The following is a 26,319-nucleotide window of genomic DNA, read 5'->3' on the forward strand; positions in this document are numbered from 1 at the left end:
AAAGAAAGAAAGAAAGAAAGAAAGAAAGAAAGAAAGAAAGAAAGAAAGAAAGAAAGAAAGAAAGAAAGAAAGAAGGAAAGAAAGAAAGAAAGAAAGAAAGAAAGAAAAAAAGCAACAATGCTGCTGGATGTTCTTACTTTCATAACTCATTTCCTTTTATTTCAGACCCTTTCGGAAGGTACTTTGAAGTATCTGTAAATCACCAAAGTAGTTATAATTCATCAGGACACTTGAATAAAACCCACCAGTCGTTTTAGTGTTCCAACTGACTTTAGTAGCACTACCTACTAGAACTTAGAAAAGAAATCCTGTGATCAATAAATAACCCTATTGTATTTTAATTTAAAAGTGACATATCAGTAAGATTAAAAATTAATAAATAATAACTATTTTCATTTTGTATATGATCACTCGATCCTTATTTACATTAATATGTATTTATGTCATTGTCATTACATTGTCAAAATCATTAACATTATATTGTAAACTTTTCTGTGTTTACTGCCTAGTCTATTTTTATTTTTAAAGGTTGTTGTATGATAAATTTTATTTCAGATGTTATCACTTTAATCAGTACTTCTTCTCTTGTTAACCACTGGATAGTTTTTCATTATTTGTTATTTTATGCAGTGCTGCTAGAAATAGCCTCATGCAGTCAACTTCTCATCGGTTCATTTTTTTCTTGAGCAACATCATTGGGTGAAAATTACAAACATCTTTGTTTTTTGCTCCATTTTGACATTGCTGTCAAAAAGAATATATCCGTATACCAACACTCTCACAAAACATTTTTCCTGTTTTCATACATTCTGAATCTTTCTACGACTTTTTGCACACCGTGCACAACTTGCAACTCTTAAGGCTACCTACCATATGTGAATGAAAGCACCATTATGTTGTCTTACATTCTTAGTTTTGAATAACTAGAAAAGCCATTGGCCTTAGAAATTATCATTATATACAAGATTAGAGATATAAAGAACATGGCATTCAGAATTATCACGAGGCCAGAAAATCATTTTAATGACAACGTAGCATACTAACAAATTTTATATTTTTAACCATTTATTTGAAGTTACAATATTGACGGGGGGAGGAAGTAAAGCTATTATTATAGCCTAAGGAGTTTTCAGTTATATACTGTGGGTCCAATCAGATTTGTTCTTAATAAATTTTTGATCAACTGAGCAACAGCTTCTAAAAAGTTTTGGTTAAATCAATTGCTATAGGAAGTGACTAATTAGCTACACCAAAAATTGTAGCTTCTAAAAATATCTGTATTATTAACAGTATATATTATTTTTTGTAGACTGAACTGCATAGGGTAGGATATATTAAATATTATTTATGGTGCTTTTACTGTATAAAATGTATTCAATAAGCTGAGAAGGGGATATGCCATACAGATGCAGTCCTATGTTCTCTGTAAGAAATATTTTAAGCCCATGAGAAATAACAGATTTTTAAATAAATAGATTTTTATTCATGAATTTAATATAAGTTACTGATAATTATAGAATCTGTTAGCTAGTAACAATATCTGTTCATCATTTTTTAAAAGGATAATTAAAAGGATAATTAATTTATTAGAATGTTTTGGGTAAGTTTTCTGAAAGGTATTTTTAATATATCTTTGTAGGTGGTTATTATTATTCTAATAAGTGGGTTTTCTATTGAGAACCATTGAAGTAATTAAATTAATTGAATCATTGCAGTAGAAATTAAAAAAGTTTAAATTTTTTGGATCCTTTTTGAGGAATTATGACAGATTTAAATCTCATTTAAAAATTTAAGCACAAAGCATAAAATATTATCTACCATATATAAGGGATATTTTCAAATAGATTTTTTTTCTATGAGATGGTCAGCAGAAAACCCTATCTTCTTCAAGCCACAATTTCTCAATTTCTGAGGAATCAACTCTGGGGTGGGGCATTGATTTTCAAAATTTAAAGGTTGTTTTGTACTAATTGATTTGCAATATTAATACAACCTTGTGGAGGAAAATTCTGGCTTTTGCCTTTGACTCTGGCTGTTTCTGCTGCCTCACCCCCCCAAATTCCAGAATTTCTGTTTATTGACTTTCTTGTTGCTGACTTAGTCCTTATCTTAGCATACAAACTCCAGTGTTCTCCCCCATGTTGCTACCAGCCTTGATGAATCTGAGTCAAAAAGGACCCTGCTGTCACCAGTGAGGCAGTCAGGCAGCAGGTGGTACATCTTCACAAAATCACTTTGTTTTATAGTATTTATCATACAAATAGCTGTGGAATATTACTTATATAATAATAATAATAAAATCTTATCAATTCATCAATAATTAAAATCAACCTGTCAGAATATGTGAAAGAAATCCATGTAATTTATAGGCAAGAGATGTTATTTCTATAGTAAAGACTCGATTATGTGATTTGCACGGGTAAATTAAGTTTCCGAACCCAACTGCATGTGGGTATGTGTGTCTGTGTGGAGGCTTCCCAACTCCAACAAGCAGTTCTCAGACACCAGCAGGGTATGCTGCAATTCAACTGAGTTCTGACACCGTCTACAGAGAAATAACATTAGATTTCGCCTGTTAGGGCTCAGTCCCACAAGACTGCCCCTCCCCCTTTTCAGACACCAGTTGAAAGCCCAAATTATTACTTGTGCTTCTGACCAACTGGCTATGGATTAGAGGTTCCAGTGACAACGCCCCCACCCCGACGTGAAAGACCAGTTACAAGTTTATGTTGTTACCTGTATTTCTAACCAACTGACTCTAAATCAGTTCCCGTGATCCCCTCTTCAACTTCAGTCAATTTGCTAGAGCAGCTCACAGAAATCAGAGAAATATGTTACTTACTAGATTACTAATTTATTATAAAAGGGTATAACTCAGAGATAGCCAGATGGAAGAGATGTGTAAGGCAAGGTATAATGAAGGAACTTGAAGTTCCATGTTCTCTCCCAGAGCACACCACTCTCCCCAGATCTCCAGGCATTCACCAACTCAGTTCTTTTGGGGTTTTGTGGAGGTATCATTACATAGGCATTATTGATTAAATCACTGGCCATTGGTGATTGATTCAACCTCCAGCCTCTCTCCCCTCCCCAGAGGTTGGGTAGTAGGACTAAATGTTCCAACCCTCTAGTCATATGGAATGTTCTCTTGATTCTCCTGGCAATCAGCCCCCATTCTTAGGTGGAATGTCACTTTATTAAAATAACTGGGGACACCTTTGTCACCCTCAACACTTAGGAAATTCCAAGGGTTTTGAGAGCTCTGAGCCAGGAAATGTGGATGAAAACCAAATAAATCTTTCTTCTAAATCACAGTATTGCAACAGGATAAACAAGAAATCTCAAACTTAAAAAGCAAGTTTGAACTCTTCTTGAAGTTACAGCCTAAACAATTTGCTCTTCACGCTCTTTTTTCCATGTAGGAGTTTTCCCTTTTAGATGTTTTGCTTTCCCCTATCATTTCAATTCCCGCTGCCCCTCCCTACTACTCCCTATCCTTCTCTTTCTCTGACACGATTACTGAACTAGTGTGAGAGAATGGTATTGTTTTGAAATCTGAAAATTTTGTATGATATTTTAAATTTTGCCAATGTTTAAAGCAGCTCACAGAAATGTGTTAATCTTAGATATGTAATCACCCTTTTAAATGTATAGTCAACAGACACAAGCATGTTCATGAGTGAAAATTGCCTTTACATTTCACTATATTCAAACAACATTTGTCTGTTTTTTATATTGTAGTTTATGTTCTTAAGCATGTACCAAACCCACATTTCTTTCTTTAACTCATTTGCTCATTCACTCATTCATCAAATTTTAACAGAATGTATTGAGCTACCACTATGTGTCAGGCACTTTTTTTGGCTTTTAATATAATATGTTATTTAAGTGAAATGTCATCCCTGTGCTTCCAATAAGTAGTGGTGTTAATAGATGTTCCCAAAATAAAAGAGGAGTTGGGGTGGTTAGGAGCATTCGCCCAAAAGAAGAGTGAGCTCTGGTCATGAAAGTTGACTAAACCTTAATGGCAGACAGTAGGAATGCAGGGGTGGGTAATGTGAAGAGCCTTCTGGGAAAGGGCAGCTTTTGCAAAGGCCACGAGCTTCGGGACTAGAAATTGAAGGGGGACTTGGGAGTGTTGGGAAATGACACTGGAAAGACAGACAAGGACTTGAAAACAGACAGCCGGGTTCGTAGAGTGGACTTTACTCCATGGGCATAGTTGACTCTTTAAAGAATAAGTCCAGGTTTTCATTATATTAAATTGCCCTGACAGCAAGGTGGAGAATGGATTGGATGTGGCTAACACCTACGATAAAGAAATAGGTATGAAGACTCATGAAATGTGAAGATGAGAGATGATGGAGACTCAGAATCAAAACGGGGAGGAGTATGAATGTTGACATGTGTCTGAATGGAGAGAAGTCCAACCATACCTGAGAGCCAGTGTGTCCTGTGTACACACCACCTCCTCTAACTGCCTGTCTGCTTCATCCTCCGACATTTTGTATGTAGAAGGAGCTCAGTGAATGCTATTTGAACTGACTTCCTGAACTAACGGATAGCCTCAGTGGTTTTTTTTTTTTTTCCCCTTAAGGTATATTTTTTCCTCTAGAGGCTTCTTCTCCATTTTTGTGAGCTCCCCTTCCCCAAATCACTATGCTTTTTTTCTGCCCCTGCAGGATTCAGTCCTTGAAATAGCCAGAGTGAACAGCAGTCTGTTGAAGCTTGCAATCTTTTAGGCTTATATTTTCTCTTAACATAGCTTCTATAGAGTTCTTCTCTGCAGAGGAAGGCTTGGGCATTTTCTGATGCTAGAGCATGTTGCCTTTAGTTTGGTATCTGACAAAAGTTAAATCGAAAATATTAATTCAGAAAATCACCAACCACATGCTGAAATATACGTTTCTATCTAGCCCCAATGTAATATACAATTAGAAGTGGGTTCAAATGTCCAAATTTTAGTGTATCATGTATGCTACAGGAGTATTTTTCTTTTTCTGGGGGTACTCATGACTCATTTTATAGTGGAAATGTGCAATACCTTCATATTTCTATTCAGTACTTTTTTCAAGGAACAGTTCTATTTTTCCAGGAAATCTTTTACTATAGGATGATCTTGAGTTGGAATGTACAATATTAAAAATGACATCTGAGAGATGAGAGGTCTTAATTATATTCCATCTGTCTCTGTGATGACAAGATACCCAACTGAAAAATACCCAGAAACCTGAAAAATGTATTTCATTTTCCCAATAGCTCCAGATTTGCTTTGTATAGATAAATACCTGATATTCTCTAACTTAGCTGAATGTTTTTATTTTCGTCCAGATAACTAGTTTCATATAAAAATATTTTAGAATTTTAAGATTTCTTCCCCTGTAATTTTCTCTTACAAAGTCTTTAACCAAATGTATCATATACACCAATTTTACCACTGTGTACATAAATTATAAAGACTTTTCTGATCTCTTATATTCACCAGGTAGAATTACCTACCTCCTCCTCTTTGCCTAACTACAGATGGAGTGTCTTAAATCACATTCCCCTATGAATCTATAAGCTTTTGAGCAGGAACCTTGCTCCTTGATCTTTTAATCTTCAGGTCCTGCACTGTACCTGGCACATAGTAGGTCTTCAGTTGGGTGGATAATTGGCAATAAGCCCAAATTTTCTACAGTATCTCAAAAGATATGGCTTTACTGTGGTTTATCACCTATACATGTAGATCTTCTAATAGTTATTTCAGATGTGATTTAATGTAGGTGATATAATAAATTCCCCATAAGAATTGAATTTGGGAACTTCCCAAGTCAGTTATTCACTTCTCTTATCATTCAGTTTAGGCAGTGTGTATGTCTGTGTGTATGTGTGTAATATTATATATATATTATATATATACTATATATGTATATATGTATATACATATGGATATGTGTATAAGTAATATATTACTGAAGCTTCTTTAGTTGGTTGTTTTTATATATGGGTGCCTAAAAATCAAGACAACTATAAGAAAATATCCATGTAATATGGAGTAAAAGATTACATATAAACATGGCTTTCCTCATTTTTTACTTTTTTTATCTGTTTTTAAAATAGTTTTAAAGTATTTTCAATAGATAATGATGGTTCAAAGTTCAAAGGGTACAAAAGATTGTAAAATAGAAAGTAGTTCTCTCCCAGCCTACTGCTTGTGTCCTTCCTGGAACATTCTCTATATGTACAGGTGAATATATAAAAGTATGTACATATATAATCACAACTACTTATTATATATGTATTAAAATGGGCACAGCCAGAAACATTGTTATGCATGCTATTATTTTCACTTAATATATTTTGGCTTTATTTTTATCAGTTTCATCTTTCTGTTTATTTTTAACCAGATGTTACAGAGGACAAGGAAGATACTTGAACACTTTATGAAAGCTTGAAATGTTTTCATGTGTAGAATAGAAATATTTCTTGCCAAACAATAAAATGGCCACCAAAAGAATGTTTCACCTTCTAGACCAGAGCTATTCAATAGAAAGATAATGTGAACCAGATATGTAATTTAAATCTAGTAGCCATATGAGAAAAAGTAGAAAGAAACACATGAACTTAATTTTAGTAATATTTTACTTAACACAATGTACCCATAATATTATCATTGCAATATGCAATCAATAGAAGCAACTATTGAGATATTTTATGTTCTGTTCTTCTCAGTCTTTGAAATTCAGCATACATTTTGCGCTTAGGATTCATCTCAGTTTGAACTAGCCGTATTTCAAGGGCTCGATAGCCAGGTGTGGCTAGTAGCTACTGTATTGGACAGTATAGTTCTAGGCCTTCTTACTCACCAATGGCTTTACTAGATATAATTTCTGCACAGAAACCTGAAATTTTACACACAACATCTAATTTTACAATAAGACTTAAGATGGCACTTATTTAGGTTTTCTTTGGAAATGAAATACTGGGCCAAATGGTTTTGGTTGCAGTTTGATTCTGCCTTGTTTATCTCCGATTGGTGGCAATGCACTTTAAATAGGTACATAGTAAATGTTTGTATACTCTTCTTTATACATCTCTCTTATCTGTTACTAGGTCTCTTTGTCAGTATTATAATTAATTCCTGTTGTTTAGGTACACCCTAAGAAACCATATGTCTTAAATATTCTTAAAATAATAACACAACTTAATTTAAAAAAAATCAGTGTAGTCAAGCTTATAAAAAGTCCGTTTTTATTTATTTTAAGTAAGGAGAACTTGGAAAATATTTATAATGCATCCTGGCCATTTTAAATGGCAGAATTTAATGACACCATAAGGGGACCAAAAACTCAAAGGAACTCTTTCCAGGTGGGTCTCATGTATTTCCTTTTGTCCAGGATAACAGAGATGATAAAGACAATACTAAATAAATAATTTCATGCTACAAACCGAAGCCACTCAGTAAATAATGCAGTGATTAAGGAACATCTGATGACTACAGCTCTGTCAGCATTTTTACTTATTTTTTATTTTTGTTTTTGTTTCCTACTCCTTTCCTACTCCTTCCTTCCAGGTTTACTAACCAGAACTTAAATTTTCTTAAAAGATTCCATATTCAAAACCTGAACATTGTAAGCCAAATAAGTGATGATAGAAGGATTACTGAAGGGATCCAACGTTGCAGCTGGAATGTCCATATTATATTAGATAACATTTTTCAATGCATGTTGATGATTTTAGTGTAACTATGTAGTTTGAAAGTCTTTTGAGTTTTATTAATATTAAGCCCATGGAAATTGAAATTTTCTTATTAAATTCTTCAAGGAAAAAACTAAAATCTTCCCCTAATATATCCATTAAGTGAAAGAAAATACAGGATTTGTGTGTGTGTGTGTGTGTGTGTGTGTGTAACATATTCAGGGCAACAGTGGTCAGGGCATACTTGTGTCCACCAGAGTCCAAACATATGGTGTGTAGAGACAGAGACCTCCAGAAGGTGGCTGAGTCGGGAGTGGCCACAGTGGGGGGGGGGGGGGGGGGGGGCTGCACGGCACAGATGGGCTGAGACATACAGAAGACTCAGGACATTCCAGCCAATAACTGCCTTCCTCTCCTGATTCTGCCCAAATGACACTTTCTGGCTCACTACAAATATCAGTAGGGAAATGGAAAACATGAAAGAGACACACGTCTAGGATTGGTTTTAGATCATAGCTCTGCTTCAGACTCACTGAAGTGATCAGACTATGCCCCCTAATGACAAACTAGTCCAAATACCGAAATAAGAAATCGCTCATGTTCTCTCACTACTTTCTACCTATGTATGCTCCCAGGGGACATCAAGTCAGAGAACAGCCTTTATTCTCCCCACGTGCTGTTAATTACAATACCTATAGCACCTAACCCTTAGGATCTTTGGTGTCCTTCGTGGGTGTCCAGTGCTACAACTGTCTACCATTGGCATCACTTTGCCTTCATATCCCAAAGCCCCTTACGCAAAAAAGAGTTTTAGTTCTCAGTTCTGGTGGGTAGCTGGTATCTCTCCCTTACTGTATTCCAGGAGAAGGTGACCACCAGCATCTTCTCTGCTATGCTCACACTATTTAATCCAGTCTTCTGGCCCTAGTCTGTTGTATTCAACTGTTTGCCTTCACTGTCACTACCTAACAACCTTTAAACCTTTATTTAAAAAATAGCAACAAACCCTCTGATCATAAGCATTTCCCGGATGTTATATCAAAACTTCAGCTTTCAAAGAGACATTTTCTATTTACAAAGAACACTAAGAAAAATGTGATAAGAAAAGGACACATTGGTACCCAGCAAAGCCAATCTTGAGGTTAACAACTGTAAACTCTCCTTTATATTTATAGCAATATATGGACAGTTACAGTGAAAAGATACTGACGGAGCTTCTCCGAACTCTGAAACTCTCTGATTTCATGAATATAAATTATTCCCTTCTTGACTGGGACTGGACTTACTGTACACAACCCATGTTTCCAAATAGACTTGTAAGGAAAAATATTAAAGTATCTCAGCACCAGTAGTATAGTTTGCATCAAGAAAAAGGAAGATTTGGATTATCTTAACAGAACAAGCTTTTTTTTTTTTGACAATTTAAAGTGTCTGTGTGTTAGCACTGACTGTACAAGGCAGAAAGGAACAGTGTTCCAGAGTTCATGTCAAGTTCTTGCAGTGTTCTCACACTTGGATTTCCTTCTCACAACTGATGGGATTCATTTTCTAAAAGCATACCTAGATTGATGTACATGTTACAGAGGCCACCAATTTAATTCAAGAATGTTTCTCTGGTGCCGAACAACATGGCAGCTGACCAGACCCTTCTGAGGCCTTAACAAACAGTTGGGGAATGGGCCTTTCTATGTGCTAGTCCTGGCTTCAGCGGCTCTCCTGACCTCTGAGCAAGTTGGTCAAGGTCTGAAGGAGCAGCCTGAGTTCTGCTGTGAGTGTGGTACCCACGATGGGTGGTTGTAACACTCATGGAAAGGCTACCCTTGCTGCTTGTCCCTTGCTTTTAAGTGATGTAGTGAAATGTAGTGCTGGCACCTGTGCTACTTAATGTGACCTAGTCTTTAAACATGTACAACTAATCAAGCAGGAAAGATTCAGTGCACTGTATTCATGGCATAACAACGGAACATCCGGCCACCCTGGTTTTCCTTTTGCGCAACTGTGTGTCCCTTCTACACACTCATCTCTTTAGTCATCTATTGATGCTTGTTTGGTTTCTTAGGCTGTTTCGTCAGTGTATTGTGCCTGAAATTATGAGAGGAAAAAGGAAAAAAGCACAACTCAAAACAGCTGCTTTATTCCTTTCTATTGTTTAGTTTTTAAAAAAGTAAAGTCATAAAGATGTCATATTACTCTTAATTTTACGGTCTTCTGTCACCTGTCAGCCAAAAACGAACAGCCATTGATATGTTTTCCATGTCACAAATCTAAAGTTTTTAGGAACTGTACATGTAAAAGCCAATTTTGTTTCAGTTTTGCTCATTACTGGACTCTGGGGGTTTTCTTTTTCTTTCTTTCTTTCTTTTTCTTTCTCTTTCTTTCTTTCTTTCTTTCTTGTGTGTGTGTGTGTGTGTGTGTGTTTGTGTGTGCGTTTGTGTAAGTTATGTCACTTCTATGTGGCCAGACCATAAATCAGGTCTTCTTCTAAGGGGCTGCTTTTCAAGCTGGGCCTCTCATGTAACTGAATTAGTGCCTGAAGGTTCTGAAGAAATGGACTAGATTAGATTGTTACTCTTAAAAGAGTTAAAAGAAACAACTCCAATATTTGCATTGATAGATTTGTATGAAAATATGTGTATTTATTTTGCAGGACACTGATTTAGAGCAGGACTGTTATCTTAGCTAAACCTACTTTTAGTGGATGTAAAATCGTTGCATTTTTTAGTTGACAGGGAAAAACTTTTTACTCATATTAAGGACTTTTTGCTGCTCTAATGCTGTTCATCTGGTCCATTTTTTTGCTCTAACCTGAGCCTTGCCTCCCAATTCTGCATTGCACATAAGAGTATGTCTTACAACAAACAGAATCAGTCTGTGATCACTTTAAGATCATGTGATCTGAAATATGAAGTTTAGAGTAGGAGGGGGTACACTCAAGGCTCTGGCACAGACATCCCAATGAGGATGCTGCGAAGTGCACCTCGTGTACCTATGTCTGGCCGTCCAGGCAATTCCAGCTTTACCTCTGTTCGTATGTCCTTAAAAAAACAAGTGTAGGATAGTCACTTACTCTGAGTAGGTATTTATGGAATAGCCATTATGTAATAACAATAGAATCAGTTAAACATAAATTTTTTTCTCTTTTTATGCACTACTTGACATCAAAAGCAAAAAGAGGTAAGTTGGCTACAAACCTGTAGGTGAACCTTATTTTCTTTAATAGAATTATTCCTGAGTAGCTTTGTTCAGATAAGTTTCTATAAATCACATACTTTCACATTAGGAAGCTTGCCTTTGTAAATCCTTATTCTTTTCTTTGAAAAATGAATAAGCGCCTTCTGTAAACTTGGATTTTAAAAATATTTAATATTTACATATATTGCTTTTCCTTTAACCGAGTTATACTTATGGTTTAATTTGCTTGTGAGGACATAGTGCATTTATAACACTTGGTTTAGTTTGGGGGTTTCTGGAATGCTTCCCCCCCAAAAATATGGATTACATAAGTATTTCTTCTTTTCTAAGAGAAGTTAAAAAAAAAAAAAGCCAAGAAACCACTGTCATTGCTGAAAACCTATAATTTTCAGATCCATCGCTTTACAGAAGAGGATGCCCTGAACCTCTCAGAATATTTTCTAGTGTTGTTGTTTTTTTTTTTTAATGATGAAAAAATATTAAATAAGAAAATCAAACACATTTCACTGAGTGGTGTCTCATATATTTTTCTTTGGGGGATATATGTTTTTTACGATAGATCCTTTTAGTGGGTTTTTGGTTGTAGTTTGTTTAACTTAACTTCTGTTTTGTGTCTTTCTGATGATGAATTAATTCTGACATTTCCAAGGTATAGCTGGTCTTCATCTGTTGCGTGCTATTATTGACTTTGCTGAATGAGAACAGACCATCCTACCACCTTGAGTTACCTCTGTGCCAGCTGACACTGTTCTTGAGAAGGTCATTTCTGAACAAAAGGCTGTTTTCCAAAAGGTGTTTAATTGGTGTAAGAATCTGGCAGCAAAATGTACTTTTACCTCTTGGTGCCACTGTATTTTATCACCGCCCCCCTTCCCCCCAAGTTTATCTTCTGTCTTCCTATGGTAGGCAGTTGATTCCACACACGCTCATGGTTTCATTGTATCTTGTTCGGGAACAGAAAGTTGACTATACTGCAGGGCATTTGTATATTTCTCTTGCAAGCTTTGAAACAAAAAATAGATTGTGAATATTGCTTTTTTTATCAGCTAGTCAGATGATAGCCATCAGGACAGCAAATGGAAAGCTGGGTGAAAGTTTTTGTCTAATCTATAATGACAGAAAGGTCTAAAAATGCTCCCTCTGCTTCTTCACAAGTCATACTCTGATTCTATATCATTGAAGACCACTTTAATGCTTGTCACCAAAATGTGATAAACTATATGCAGTTGTCATACGCATGAAGGCAGAGCCAGATGTTTTTTAAGATTTGTAATCAGGTCATATTTTTGCATTGTCTACGTTGAATTTTTTTTCCTATGTATTTCAACAATTCTCTCTTAACTGTTCTTTGGAAACTTTTGATGAATAATGATTATTTCTGACTGTCAAGGGTATAAACCTATAATGGAATTTGCTGTGTTAAACACTGATGGAAAGTTAAGGCAGAAGTGTTTGGTGACATGAATTAGTAGATTACACTCCTGAATAGTTGGGAATAAGGTTATTGTCTTATCTGTGGATATTTTCAGAGAAACTAATGTATTAACAGGATATGTCCTATGTTTGGCAAAAAGGGATGAGATAGCCAACTCTATGTGTTTGATTATAAAATGCTAAAAGTTGTTCACAGCTCTCCATTTTTATTAGTGTCAATGTACCATTAAGTTCATCATTAGATTTTTCCTGATTACTGTTTATATTTATGTCAATGTTTTTATCTCATGCTCTCCTTATTATTTTTCTTTATAAAATGTTTCTAGTTTAAATATTTCTTATTTTTTTCCTAAATTCTCTACTATGTATGTATGATTTTTGTTTGTTTGTTTTTTTCAGTTTATGTGTATAGACATCCATAGGAGTACTTCAGTGTTCAAGCTGTTACTATTAGGAGAATGCATTTTGATGCTTCTTACCATTAACTTTTCTGTTAATTCACTAACACACTATTAATCATTTTGTAGATTTAGTGAGGAATAATTCAGTATTAATGTTATTTGGCACAGTTTAAATAATGGCAATTAAAATTATTTTAAAGATTTATATATCAAGGTCTTACAATTATAAAGAAGAATAATCTCCCCCAAATTATTAAGTTAACTTTAAAACTTTTATCAGAAAGGTGTTGTGTTAGGAGTGCCTAATTTTAAATTCTCCCTTCTTCAAATGGATCCATCAGATAATGCATTAATAAAGTACTAATAGAGAAGCAAATCCAAGGATGCTTTAGGGAAGGTGAAATCAATATGTTAGTAATACATGCTAATGCATGCATTCCTAAGCAAACTATGGTGGGAAAACAAAGAATTATAAGGTAGGGTCCGCCCTGCTCTGAACCACATAGAGTGATGGAGATGATGAGATATACTGCAAGGACAGCAGTGGTCAGAGCTGTACGCAGAAATGCTGGAGGAGATGCCGTAAGTGCTAAAGCAGTTTAGAAGAAGCAGACACTTCCTCCTGGGTGGTCGGGAATAAAGATGAGACTTGTTAGTTCTGAATAGAACAAGAGAAGAGCATTTCAGATGAATGTAATGAAAGAGGCAAAAAGAAGAAGAAGGAGAAGAGGAAGAGGAAGAGGAAGAAGAAGAAGAAGAAGAAGAGGAGGAGGAGGAAGAAGGGGGAAAAAGATCATTGTCAAAATGATTTCACCCTATGGTCTATCTTGGCTTTTCAAATTTCATTGTTGTTGATGGCATTTACTTCATTTCTTGAGGCTGAAAACCTCAAGGTCACCTTGACTCCTCCCCTTGGTCCCTCATGTGTAATTAACGACCTCTTCCTGTCAGCAGACCCTGGGCTTCATGCTTTCACAGGCATTCTCTCACCTGGTCTGCAAAGTGGTATTTAACGTCCTCACTGAACAGAAAAATGGAGACTCAGAACCGTTAAGTCCCCTTTTTTGGTTTCCTTCAGTTGTTGTTCGGTAGAGCAGGGAACTCAACACCAAAGTGTCTCTGATGGACACTAAATCTCATGCTGAAATGGAGGGAAGTTGAGGAACTTAGGGGAGAGAGAATGGGAATGAAGAGGAGGATGAGGAGACCACAGAGAATTGCTACATCATTGGCAGATGGAAGAAAATCGTTGTGGTACACCCATTGTCCATGCTCAAGGATTGTTGTGTAAAGCCCTCACTTAAGACCTGGGTGTATGCGTAAGTATGTCAGTAGCTAATGATGGGGAGCACCTTTGTGTTATTATCCAGAATTCCTGAGTTTGAGAGGCTCTTCTTTAATAATTATGCAATTTCCTAACTCCAATTCAGAGCACAGTGCCTAGAGATGTGTATTTTCTTCTATTTATTTATTTATTTATTTTGAGAGAGAGAGAGAGAGAGAGAGAGTTACCAAGAGAGAGCCCAAGTGGGGAGGGAAGGGGAAGGCAGACTCCCCACTGAGCAGGGAGCCCAACGTGGGGCTTCCAACTCAGGATCCTGAGATTATGACCTGAGCTGAAGGCAGTCACTCAATGTATTGAGCCACCCAGGTGTCCCTAGAATTGTGTATTTTCTATCAATGACTCAAATATCATATTCTATCATCAGTTTAGTCTTCCCCAATAAGACATATTTATTTGTCCCAACTGTTAGAATGCTTATAGTTTAGAAAAATGTGAGAGAACTTTGGCTATTCTCAGTTTACCTAGACTAGAGTGAAAGGTAAGAGAAGGTGTGACAATTGCTTCCACTTTGGAGCAAGTACAAGGGCTCCATATTAGTTTGCAAGGACTGCCAGGGCAAAAGACCACAAACTGAGGGTCTTAAACAATCTACATGTATTTATTCATAGTTCTGGAAGCTAGAAGTCCAAGATCAAGGTTAGGCAGGTTTGGTTTCTCCTGAGGCCTCTCCCCCTGGCGGGTAGATGGCTACCTTCTCCCTGAGTCTCCACATGGCCTGTGTGAGGCCATCCCTGGTGTCTTTGTTCTAAATCTCCCAATCCTGTCTGCTCAGAGGCTAGCAATCAGGCCGGATAAGGCCCACCTAACACAGCAGCATTTTCACTTAATTACCTCTTTAAAGATCCCATCTTCAAATGTAGTTGCATTCTGAGGTAGTAGTAGAGTTTCCAACATATGAATTTGGGGTGACAAAATTTAATTCATTATGGGCTCCATGGGGCATTCCACTGGGCTCCTGTTCTCATCTGCCACTCTCTCCAGAGCCCCTGAGAAAATCACTTAACCTTTCTGATCCTCAGTGTCCTGACCTCTAAAATGAGGATTATGGCAGCCAAACTCAGTTGTTTTGTGAGTGCCAGAAAGCTTTTGTCCACTATAATAAATCATACAGAAGGTGACCAAGCACACTCCTGAACCTCCCTAGGCCTCAGTTTGTCATTTCTAAAATAAAAATAAAAACCATCTCTTTAAGATTTTTAGGGATTAAAGAGCTGTTGCATGTAAAGTGTTTAGCCTAATGTCTGCATAGATACAGCACTTAATAAATACTCTACGTTACCACTGTTTCTCATCCTTTCCTCTTCTGCATTCCTTCTGCGTGCTCTCCCTTTTCTGTCATTGCCAATATCCCAATTAGTGAGTAGTCTGGAAGATATGACCAGGTGTGCAGAAAGAAGAAAAAGAGATATCCTTCTATCTCCCTTAAGGACACAAAAGAGGATGTCTCTATGCTTTGATCATTAACTAGGTAGTTATTTTTGGACAATTCATAGCTATTTCTGTCGACCTTCTGTTTAATAACTTTCATCATGAAACATTCTTGCTTTTCTACTGTTAATCATCTGTCCTCATTGAAATCGACCATTTACTCTAACTAGGTAGGATATTTATTTGTTTCAAAGTGGTATCTATTTGGAAATAACAACAATGTCATTGTTTTACAACAGCAGTTGTTTAAGTGGTTAAATTTAATTACTGAACCTATCTTTCTTTAACAGTCTTGGAAACAGTACAAGTTAACAGAGATATTAACTGTCTCACCATGAGCCATGTTTGCTGTTTGTATCATGAATTTTTATTTTTCTCAACAATTTTTTAAGTATATGAGTTGCCATTTTTAAATGAGAAGAGGAAAAAAAGGAAAATACACATGGCTTTCCTCCTCAGTTTTCTTGTCGAAGGAAAGATGCTAAAAAATCATGGCTTTGTGAAAGATGGAGGAAAAGGTACCCAGGGAGAAACAGAATAAGGAAGTGAGAAGGTAAATTCCTATGTGGGTCAGAGGAAGAAATGTGGAAATAGAGTTTTTATACAATGGAAAAGAAAGACGTTTCTCTAACCTATGGAACAACAACCTTGAGGCTGATCCTAGGCAAATTTCTGGAAGTGAATGGGTTTCGTACCATATAGAATAGGGATTACTGACTGCCAGCATGAGTTCATCAAGAAAGACTTATGCTAGACTCATTTTCATTCTTTATCTCATAAGATCAGGGAAAGTGGTAACGTAATATACCTGAATTTTGGGAAACAACTAACCAGGTATTTTATAAAATATCTTTTAGACAAAGAAAATTCTAGGTGGTGATATAATTTTTTGGGTCCATAACTGATTGAGTGACATTTTTAAAGGGCCCAAATTCATAGATGGATATTTATGAAATATGGTCTCTACGTAGCCTGACCCCTTTATTAGTTACTACTCTTAGATAAAGATGAAGATATTAAGGTCATGATTATCACATTTTCTGATTTGAGGGAGAAATGAGGGAGAGGACGTTGATATACTAAATTATAGAATAGGATCTAAAAGATGCATCAGGGAGGAAAAGGTGAGACTTACTAGAGATAAACATAAAATAAAAAGTATGTGGGGGTGCCTGGCTGGCTCAGTCAGAGGAGATTGTGACTCTTGATCTCAGAGTTATGAGTTCAAGCCCCACATTCAGTGTAGAGATTACTTAAATAAATAAAACTTTAGAAAAAAATAAAGTGTGTGAAATATTGCATTGGGATTCCAGACACCCCAAGTACAGGATGGATGAAGCATGACTTGATAGCACCATCTGTAGCCAAAGTAAGCTCATATAAAATAGGTCAGCTACCAAAAACAATTGCCATCGTTGAATATGATTGTCTTACCCAAATGGCCAGGGACCATATCTTCTGCTCTTTTAAATAGAGTGAGGATATCTCAAATGAGGCAAGCCCGCCTCTTCACTCCACCAATCACATCTAATCACACATGATTTCCTTTCAGAACACCTCACTTTTAGAAGACTGTTGCACACCCTGGAACATGGTCAAAGAGCAAGGAGGAGAGTGAGCGAAGTTGAAAATGAGGAAGAACTTACCCTATTTGGCCTGAGGAAAACTCAAGGGACAGAGAGAGTTTTCATAAAAAGTGTGCAGCACCTGGGGAGTTTGTGGTCATGAGGGAGTTCCGGTGCTCATGAAGCGGTAGGGATGCATTAGTTCTCCGTTCTGGAAAACCAGGGGCTGTAGTGCTGGCCATTCTGTAGGAGAATGTTTGCCACAAAGAGCTGCTGTTCCACTTCCCACAGAGCATCTGGGTACCAGGGAAGCTGTCCATGCAACCGCATGATTGCTGGGTATGGTCTGTACGGATCAGCTTTCACCCATAGGGTCTTCACCCACCTCTCAGCACTGCCAGCTGAGCCCGGTGTGGAACCCAAACACAGAGGGGTTCCCTGCCTCCTTTCACATGGGGCTCTCCCTCCCAGTGGGCTCATGGGACTTTCTAAGACATTGACTTTTAGAAAATTGGTTAATTTTCTAAATTACCATAGGGAGTTTAAAGTAGTAGAAGCCTGAGGCAAAAACCCTATGACCAGAATTTCTCTCCTCATTCATTAACTTATAGACATTGAATAATATCCCCATTCTTGCACCCTTTACCTTGCTTTGTGTTTTTGAAGTAATTGGGTATGTTCAAATTACTCTCTCAACTGTCTGAAGTTCTTACTTATGTTTCTTTGACTATGACCCTAACATTTTCTTTTTTTTTTTTTAAAGATTTTTTTTTTCTTTTAATTTGACAGACAGATCACAAGTAGGCAGAGAGGCAGGCAGAGAGAGACAGGAGGAGGAGGCAGGCTCCCCGCTGAGCAGAGAGCCCGATGCGGGGCTTGATCCCAGGACCCTGAGATCATGACCTGAGCCGAAGGCAGAGGCTTTCACCACTGAGCCACCCAGGCGCCCCAACCCTAACATTTTCTAGAGGTGGTTGGTGTCAACTTGAGTGCCAACCAGAGGAAAGAGTAGAAAATAGGCCTCAGCATCAGAAAAGTCTGATTTTAAATCCTTGTTCTGCCACTTCCTAGCAGTGTGACTGTGAGTGAGTTAATATATGTGGTGATCGTGTTTTATTAATTTAATCAGCAAATGTTTGGGGAGCCCCTCCTATGACACCAGCTCTGTATTTGCTTCTGGGCCCTGAAAGGTGTTAAAGGAATAAAGTGCCTCAGGGAATGAGATCTCGCTATAGTCCCATAGATCAGAAATATTTATTTGTTTGTGGTAGGAATAGTGAAAATAATGCCCCTGGAGTATTGCTAAGACTTAAAAAAGTGGTAACTAACATTAAGTTCCTAAGAGAAATTACATCATGCTGATTCAGCAAATAATTTCCTTCTTTCTTTCTCCTTCATTTTTTTTTAACCTTCCTTTCTAGTTGGCTTTTGTTTATGGAGGAATGTCATACATGGGTATTCTTCCTATGTCTGTCACTACAGACCTATAGATGCTTTAAGCTGTCATATGCCTTATTCATCTGCCCTTGAGGCACTAAAAATCTCTTGAGTATGCTCTGACATTTCTCAGTCCTGTAACCTTATGAATGATCTAATTCAGTTCTGAGCATTTCAAAAGACTTTAATTTTATGATGAAATATTTTATTGCTATTAGTAGAGACTATAAACCATTTATAGTTGCTAAGAAGTTCTCTGGCTAAATTTTTTTCTTAAGGCATTAGCCTGGATGTTACAACCTTCCAGGAAGCATTTCTTGACCACTTAGATTTAGTTAAGCTTTTCTGCTCTGAGGCCCCTACACTTCCCTATCATGGAAAGCAATGCAGTGATATGTCTGTAAATTCAGTCTAGCCTTTGGATCATGCAATCCTGGATTTAAATCCAGATCCATCTCTTAGTGGGCTTTGGCTAGCTACTTAACCCAAGTCCCCCTTTCCTCATCCATCAACTGCGACTCATAAAACAGGGTTATAGGAGAGCATGCAGGTTAAGTGCCTCCACAGTGCCTGGCACACAGTGGGCAATAAATAAGTGCTAGGTGCTGTCATCATCCTCACCATCATCATCGTCACCATCATCATCATCATCGTGACACTTTATTGTAACTGCTCGTTGAATATGATTGTCTTACCCAAATGGCCAGGGACTATATCTTCTCTGTTTTCCCTTTGTCCGCAGTACCTAACAGTTTTGAACACATACTAGGAGTTTAGTAACTTGATTGTTGAATGGTTGTGTTCTTGTGGCCCACAGGACAACAGTGGCTGCTGGCGTTCTTTAATGCATCCTGATTGGGTCAAATAATTTTCATCTTTTATGCCCTCAAACGTAATGAGATGAGGCCTCGCTCCTTCAGGAGTGAGTCTACCCCTGGCGTAGATCCTAGAAAGAGCAGGTGAGACTATGTAGAACCCATAGCATCTCGGAACTAGGAAGGATTTTCCCAATCTCCCAATTCACTCCTTTCATTTTACAAAGTCCATGCTGTCACACATCCACTGCTCGGCTGGGTTAGATGTGTATATAACTGGAGGGCTGTTAACCTGAGAAGAGAGATTTAGAAGATGGTTGAGTCAGAGCAATACGTCCATTTTTCAAATTTCACTTTTTTCATCTGTCACCATCTTACCTGTAGAATTTGCTTTTTATCCTTTAAAAACAACACTTAGCTAAGTAAGTGTAAATAACAAGTACAAAATAATAATAATAATAATTAGGCCAGAGGTGATGTTACTTCTCCCATCCAAGTACTAACCAGGCCCGACCCTGCTTAGCTTCTGAGATCAAACGAGATCGGCCATTTTCAGGGCGGTATGGCCTGTTGAGGTATTGCAACATGTGATGTTACTTCTAAAGGAGAAAAATTCGATATTCACTACAAATGTCAGGAATATCCACCACTCGTTGACATTTTGTTAAGAGAGTGCACTCTGTCTCTGCTCACCTGCTCTCTAAATTTCATCACAGAGCATATTTTGAATAAATAATAATCTATAATTGCATTAGCAAAAAACCCCATTTCTAATGTAAGCGAAATATGGAAACAAATTTAAACCCCCTACTCAAATTACTCTAATTCTAAGGCTTGTCATTTCACAGAGGCCAAAATTTTGCTATAGGAGTGCTTCGTTTTTACCTGCCTGGAAATGGAAGACCTGAGGCCAAATTCCAGAGTGGTTCTCCAAAAGTTCATTTTCATTTATATCCATTGTATTTACCCAAATACACCATAGGAAGGCAGCACTCTCCTGGTTAACTTAAACAAAACTGCATGTCTGCTGACCATCTCAAAGTCCTTGACATCCCTAAATGATAACTCAGATAGGAAATCTGTTGGAAAAGATAAAAGGAGCATAAAGGAATTCATCCTTTAAGACTCTGAGTTTCTACAAAAGGGAATCTTTGAGCTAATCAAGATGCAAAATGAGAAGACAAGGAGTTAAAGGAGAAGAAAAAAAAATTTCCCCAAAGTGGAGAAAATGGAGTTGTTACATTTGAAGGACTTTTACTGAGTGTGATAATCTATAGACCAGCTACCAATCAGAAGCAGATCTCATTCCTATTAATAAGTGATAATTAATAAGCTACTCTGCAACAAAGACCGCCTGTGAAAGGCTCCCTTCAGTAAGGATGTTCTCGTGAATGAACGCAAATCAAGCCTGTGTACTTTACATCACAGACAGCTTTAGTGTGTTTTCAGTGTTGTAAGCAAAAGCATCAGCAGTTTGCATGAATTTTGGTATTCTGGAATTATATAGGCAGGTTTTGCTGTAATGAAAATAGGCTGGCTTTAGAACAAGTGGTACTTAGATACAGGCCTGTGAATGTAAATTTCAGTAGAGCTTTAATAATTCAAGCCTGTAAATCCAAGTTTTTATGATAATTTGGCTTCAATATTACCTACATAACAAATAAAGAAAGCAATTTGCCAAGGAAATACTTCGTCTGAACACTTAGTGAGAGGACATCCTGCAGTTACTTTAGACTAATTGAATTTTCAAGTCTAACTCCAATTTTAACTTTTTTTGCAAAATCTTTTTGCAAAAGTTTAACATGCATTTCTAACCACTTCTCAGGTGACTCCAGTACAGTCAGCCTGGTACCAATAAACAGATGTTCTTTCATTAGTGTGGAACACTCAGCACATGGTCTTTCTTGCAGTAGATGATTAACATAACTGATTAGCTAAAACATGGAGTTTTAATAGCTAGCATTTTGTTAATCTAGTGTGAGTTACATTATATGACTTTAAAATATAACAAAAGTGGACTTCCCATTCAGGTTAGCTTTCTCCATCAGTCCAAGTTAATAACAATTTACTATATAATAAACATTCTAATATTTCTGCTAACAAATCTTGCTTTTGATTAACAAAATTTTCAGAAAACTGTAAAGGTGATTTCCTTCTCTAATATCTCCTTAATCATTGAAAACATTGTATTGCATGCTTGCTTTTTTCAGTGTACCTATGGGATTGACAATATGCCCATGTGTCCTGACAATAAAGGCAGTTATCTGAATGTATTCCATTTTGGAAAAGCAGATTTAGGTGCTAAGCCTGTAACTGCCATCGTGTTCAAGTTCAGAACTTGAAGATCTTTCGTTATATTAATAGACCCTATATTTTTAGATGTATCCAGATACTAAATGTGAATGGCCACATATATTCTAATGTTCTTGAGAAAGCTCACTACCAATTTTGCATCACTAATTTTTAAATCCTGTATTTAATTAAGAAAAACATCTTTTCTATTGACCTCATTCAGGGGGAAATAAAATGTCAGATGTTTCTGTATGAATGCACATTCCTCACTAAATCTCTCAGGCAACTGCTTTCATTACTGTTACTAACACGATGCTCCGTCATCTCTTTGTATACATGTCTAATTTATCAGTTTCTTGTAGATTGTCAGCAGCCTGCTGCCTCCGTACCGCCACAGTGCTCACAACTAGCCGGGAGGCAAGACTGCCCAACTGTCAGGTAAATTCGGACGTCCTTTCTCTTCTCACCCAGCTGCATGTCAGATCCATGGATCCCAAGCTCTCCTTTCCACACCATAACTTCCTATTCATAATTATATTTGCTACATTTTATCTTAAACAGGGGCTATGCTAACATACTCTGGATACCTGAAGTCTACCTGTGCTCCGTGGACAGGCAGGAGAACTAGTTTATTTTACTGGCTGCTAGTGGGTAGACTCAGAGCTCCCTTCAGCTCCCTTATGTGAATAAATGCTAGGATTAGTGCAGTGGTTCATTACCTTCCAAAGTACAAAACTTGGAGTTGTTAGGATGTTTGCCCTACTTCTTCTTTTGCTTGTCTTTTGTCCTTAGAATATAGTTCTCAGATAAATAAGCAGTAAGAATAGAAAGCATATCTCCTGTCTATTCCAAGACAGCTTTATGAATGCGTCTCTCTTTTGTCTCCACTCACTATACTCATTAAAACTGGATTTGAAGGCTGGAGAAAAATTTATAATTGGCATTTTAAAAGAATATTTACAGTGATAGTGCCCTTTATGTGAGATTAACTGAGGAATCTTAAAGGTAGTGTTACTCACTCCCTGCACACTAAATTGGAGAATTGGTTGACAATTTTTTTTAATTAACATATAATGTATTATTTGCCCCGGGGGTACAGGTCTGTACCCATCAGGTGATGTACATGTCATCTGGCTTACACATTTCATAGCACTCACCATAGTGGTTGACAGTTTTTATTCCAGTGAAAGCTTTGCAAATCCATCACGAATTTACCCCCACGTGGGTGAACTCGGACTCAGCATCAGAGCACCCCCTCAGGACGTTCCGTCTCTGGGTAGTACTTCATCTCCAGTTATTTGGCCTCTGATGGTACAAAGTTTTTATAGTCTGGTGTGGCTTTTTTAGTCTACTTATTGTTCTTTCTGTATTTTAATGTATGTGTCACTCTTCTACCAGAGGAAGGCTGTTTCGGCATAGGGGCAGGCCTAAATACAGCCCCACAGACCTCAGGAGTGGATGTCAGGAGCAGGCTGCATGTGGTCAGGGGTTCGAACCAGGAGAGCTGGGGAGCCCCAGACACTCCGCAGAAACACGGGGGCAGCCAAAGCCCCCATGTGACTTGGTCTCAGAGGGGGCTGTGCCTGCCAGTTGCAGAAGGGAGACATGGAGTTAGCAGGAGAAGGTACACAATTAAATAAGCCCCAAGCCAGTGTCTCCTGATTGATGTCTACTCTGCCCACAGGATTCCAGTCACAGAGTTTTTATCTCAGGTACCTTCTTTGCTGACATATGAATACCATCTTATCATAACAGCCAGCTATAGAGTCATTTTAATGATGTGACTAACTGAATGTAATGGTAAATGTTCAGACCCATGCTAGTGGGACCCAGTGCATGTAGTGGTGAACAACATGGGGTCTTAACCCACTGCCACCGTCCCTTCTCCACCAAGCACCCCACCCCCGCCAGGTCCTGGCACAGTGCCAGGCACGCAACCCAAGTTCAGCACCTGCTGATTACAGGAATAAGGGAATGAGCTCTGGAGGCAGATTGTTTGGGTTGAAATCCCACCTCTACCCCCTGCTAGTTGTGTAATCGTGGAAAGTTGCTTTTGCTAGCTAAGATTCTCTGTCTACGTGTGTGTGGTTTTTGTTTTTGTTTTTGTTTTTTTAACTTGTAAAGTAAGGAAGGGAATAGTTCTGAGGGATTCAGTGTGGCACAGACCCGATGCATAGTGTGCTCTCGAGATGTGTTACTCTTACTAACCGTTGTCAGTACCTAACTTCCTCAAGGCAAAGGTCTGTGGCCTCTTTCATAACTTCTCTGATTTGCTTTGGGAAAGCATAGAGAAGCCTACTTCTCTAAGTGTTTCAATTAGGTAAGGAGGGGAAAGGCTACTGGGGAAATTTTTTAAGTTTTATTTCACTTTACTTTTTTTTTTTTAGGAACTGGTTTGAGTAACCGGTTACCTGCCCCAGTTCTGTATGTTCTGAGCTTACAGAATTTAGGTTGCTTGTTACACCTTCACAGGGATGATTTACTTTAAAGAAAAGCAATTTAATGAGTTACAAATGTTTCTAGTTTCTACCCACATGAACAAAGCATAGCCAGGTTCTGTGGTCCCAAAGAAATCATAAAATCCACATAGACCTGGAAAAACTTATTTTCATAGTCACTGGGATTATGATTGACTTCCTTCCCACCCACACCTGCTGCCAGTTGGATCCAATTTAAAGCCTTCACTGCTCTTGTCACTTCTTGGTGGCAGAAAAGTTAACAGCCAGTGTTTGAATTCTTATCGTGTACATGACATGTGTTCGGTTCTTTACACTTATTAACCATTGCAACTCCCAGAAGGTAGGAACAGTTATCACACCCATTTTGAAACCAGAAAACTGAGGGGGAGGAGTAGGAGGTAACATGACCTCTTCAGGGTCACCCATCCTGAAAGCTATTGAGCCCAACGAGCCTGGCAGGTGTTGTCCTAACCAACACGGTACATCACTGTACCACCAGGAGAACCTCCCCGGTTTTCATTATACTGTAAGGAGCATAATCAGAATTTCAATCACTCATGTTGACCCAGTACCACTGAATTGAAAAGAAAGGAACATTCGTTTAATGAGAAACATGAGAAATAGAACATGCTCACAATGTTGAGTAACTTTAGATCAGTGTTCTCTATCTCTGTTTTCTCAGAATAAAAATTGTTTTATATGTCCATCAGCTTATACATATGTTCAAATAACTTTTTAGGTGTAGGGTTTTAAATAAATGAGCATTCTCATATTTTCCATATATGCTTCTTACAGACTGATTCCGTTGTAAAGCTAAATTATTAAAGTTGTTTATAGATAATAGATAATCATAATGTGAAGGGAATGCCCAATGTGGGGCAGCCTTAGATGTAATATTTAAATATATGGAGATGTTTGGGATTTAGCACTTCTCCCCTTCTATCGGGGAATTGCTTACTGGGACGAAAAAGGAAACTTTCTGAAGAAATATCGATTTTTACATCTTAGGAACAGTTTCCTAAGCCTACTGTTTACAAAATGATCTACCTACAAAAAGTAGGTTCTTAAATGGTAAAGGTTGAATAACAAGTGGGTTCCTGAAGGCTGTTAGCAATTGGAACTAAATACAGCCTGTACCTGAAATAATGAGAACTTATTAAATATTTACATCTAAGAAATAATTTCTTAACCAGTAAGCCAAGAAAATGCTTCTGTTTTAATGTATATAGTGTGATGGCATTTTACGCAAATGTAAAGTAGAAGTAGTGTAATATAAAGTATTTATGAAAATTTGAAATCATGTAAGAAACCTGAAATAGTGAACACATTTTGAAATCATGTAAAGTAGAAATAGTATAATATAAAGTATTTATGAAAATCTGAAATCATTTAAGAAATCTGAAGTAGTGAATACATTTTGAAATCATGTAAAGTAGAAATAGTGTAATATAAAATATTTATGAAAATCTGAAATCATGTAAGAAATCTGAAATAGTGAACTCATTTTGAAATCATTATGAATGACATAATGTGATGGTGTTGGGCCAAGTGAGCTACATAACCTGTGGCTCAGCTGTTGCCATACCCTTCAGCTGGTCCAGCAGAAATTCTTGTCTTCGTCCAGAAACCAAAATCATGCTGTGTGTTAGCTCAGAAAAGAAAAGAAATGTTTGCCTTCCTTGATTGGGAAGAGTATTTAGACTACATGGGACCTTCCAACATCTTTCTTTTATAATGTGACCACCCCACACTACTTGCCACAACTTATGTTGAATAATGTGTTTAGCTCCCTAAAAAAGAAACGTGTTCTAAACAATGCAGCTCTAACAGAGAAGCTCTGTTAGGTCTGTGGGAGAGTCTGTCTGCTGCTCTGTTTCCTGGGCCATCTGACTCCGTCTACAGTGGGGAGGAAGAACCTTGCCATGCAATGATTTTTTTTTTTTTTTTTTAAGCCCTGGTGTTGAAGCTTCAGCTCTCCCAGGGCTACCTACCACATTTTAAAAATAGGTAGGAAAGGTCATTTTTATCACAGGTTGCTCTAACTAGTACAGAAGAGCGCTGTCCTCTGAAAGTAAATTCATAGCAGTTCAAAGAGTTTGGGAACTAAGGATGACCTCAAGTAGATCAGCAGTTTACATAATTATAATTTTGTCTTAAAGTTCAAGAGTTACACTTGAAGGATAATTTCAGTACCAAAAATAAAAAGGATTTTGAATGCTAATTTTTAATGAATTAAATGATAATATTAACTTTAGATATAAAAATGAAATA

The 26,319-nt window shown here is 37.3% G+C and overlaps 1 protein-coding gene across 6 annotated transcripts in view; it reads left to right on the plus strand.

Annotated features, from left to right (window-relative positions):
• The window catches only part of BICD1 (BICD cargo adaptor 1), a 212,375-nt gene that overhangs the window by 178,910 nt on the left and 7,146 nt on the right, over positions 1-26,319 (plus strand). For 2 of the 6 annotated variants that reach the window (XM_032855317.1, XM_032855319.1), the window contains 2 exons: positions 10,846-10,854; positions 21,952-22,027. The exons of 1 other annotated variant lie outside the window; for it this stretch is intronic. In XM_032855317.1, the coding sequence (XP_032711208.1) occupies positions 10,846-10,854; positions 21,952-22,027 (85 nt within the window). Of the gene's footprint in view, positions 1-10,845; positions 10,855-11,521; positions 11,620-21,951; positions 22,028-26,319 lie in introns of those variants that run through there. 3 more of the 6 variants (XM_032855320.1, XM_032855318.1, XM_032855323.1) reach the window with 2 other exon arrangements.

The sequence above is a fragment of the Lontra canadensis genome, unplaced genomic scaffold (genome assembly GCF_010015895.1).
Source record: "Lontra canadensis isolate GAN:19392208 unplaced genomic scaffold, GSC_riverotter_1.0 scaffold9, whole genome shotgun sequence".
NCBI lineage: Eukaryota > Metazoa > Chordata > Mammalia > Carnivora > Mustelidae > Lontra > Lontra canadensis.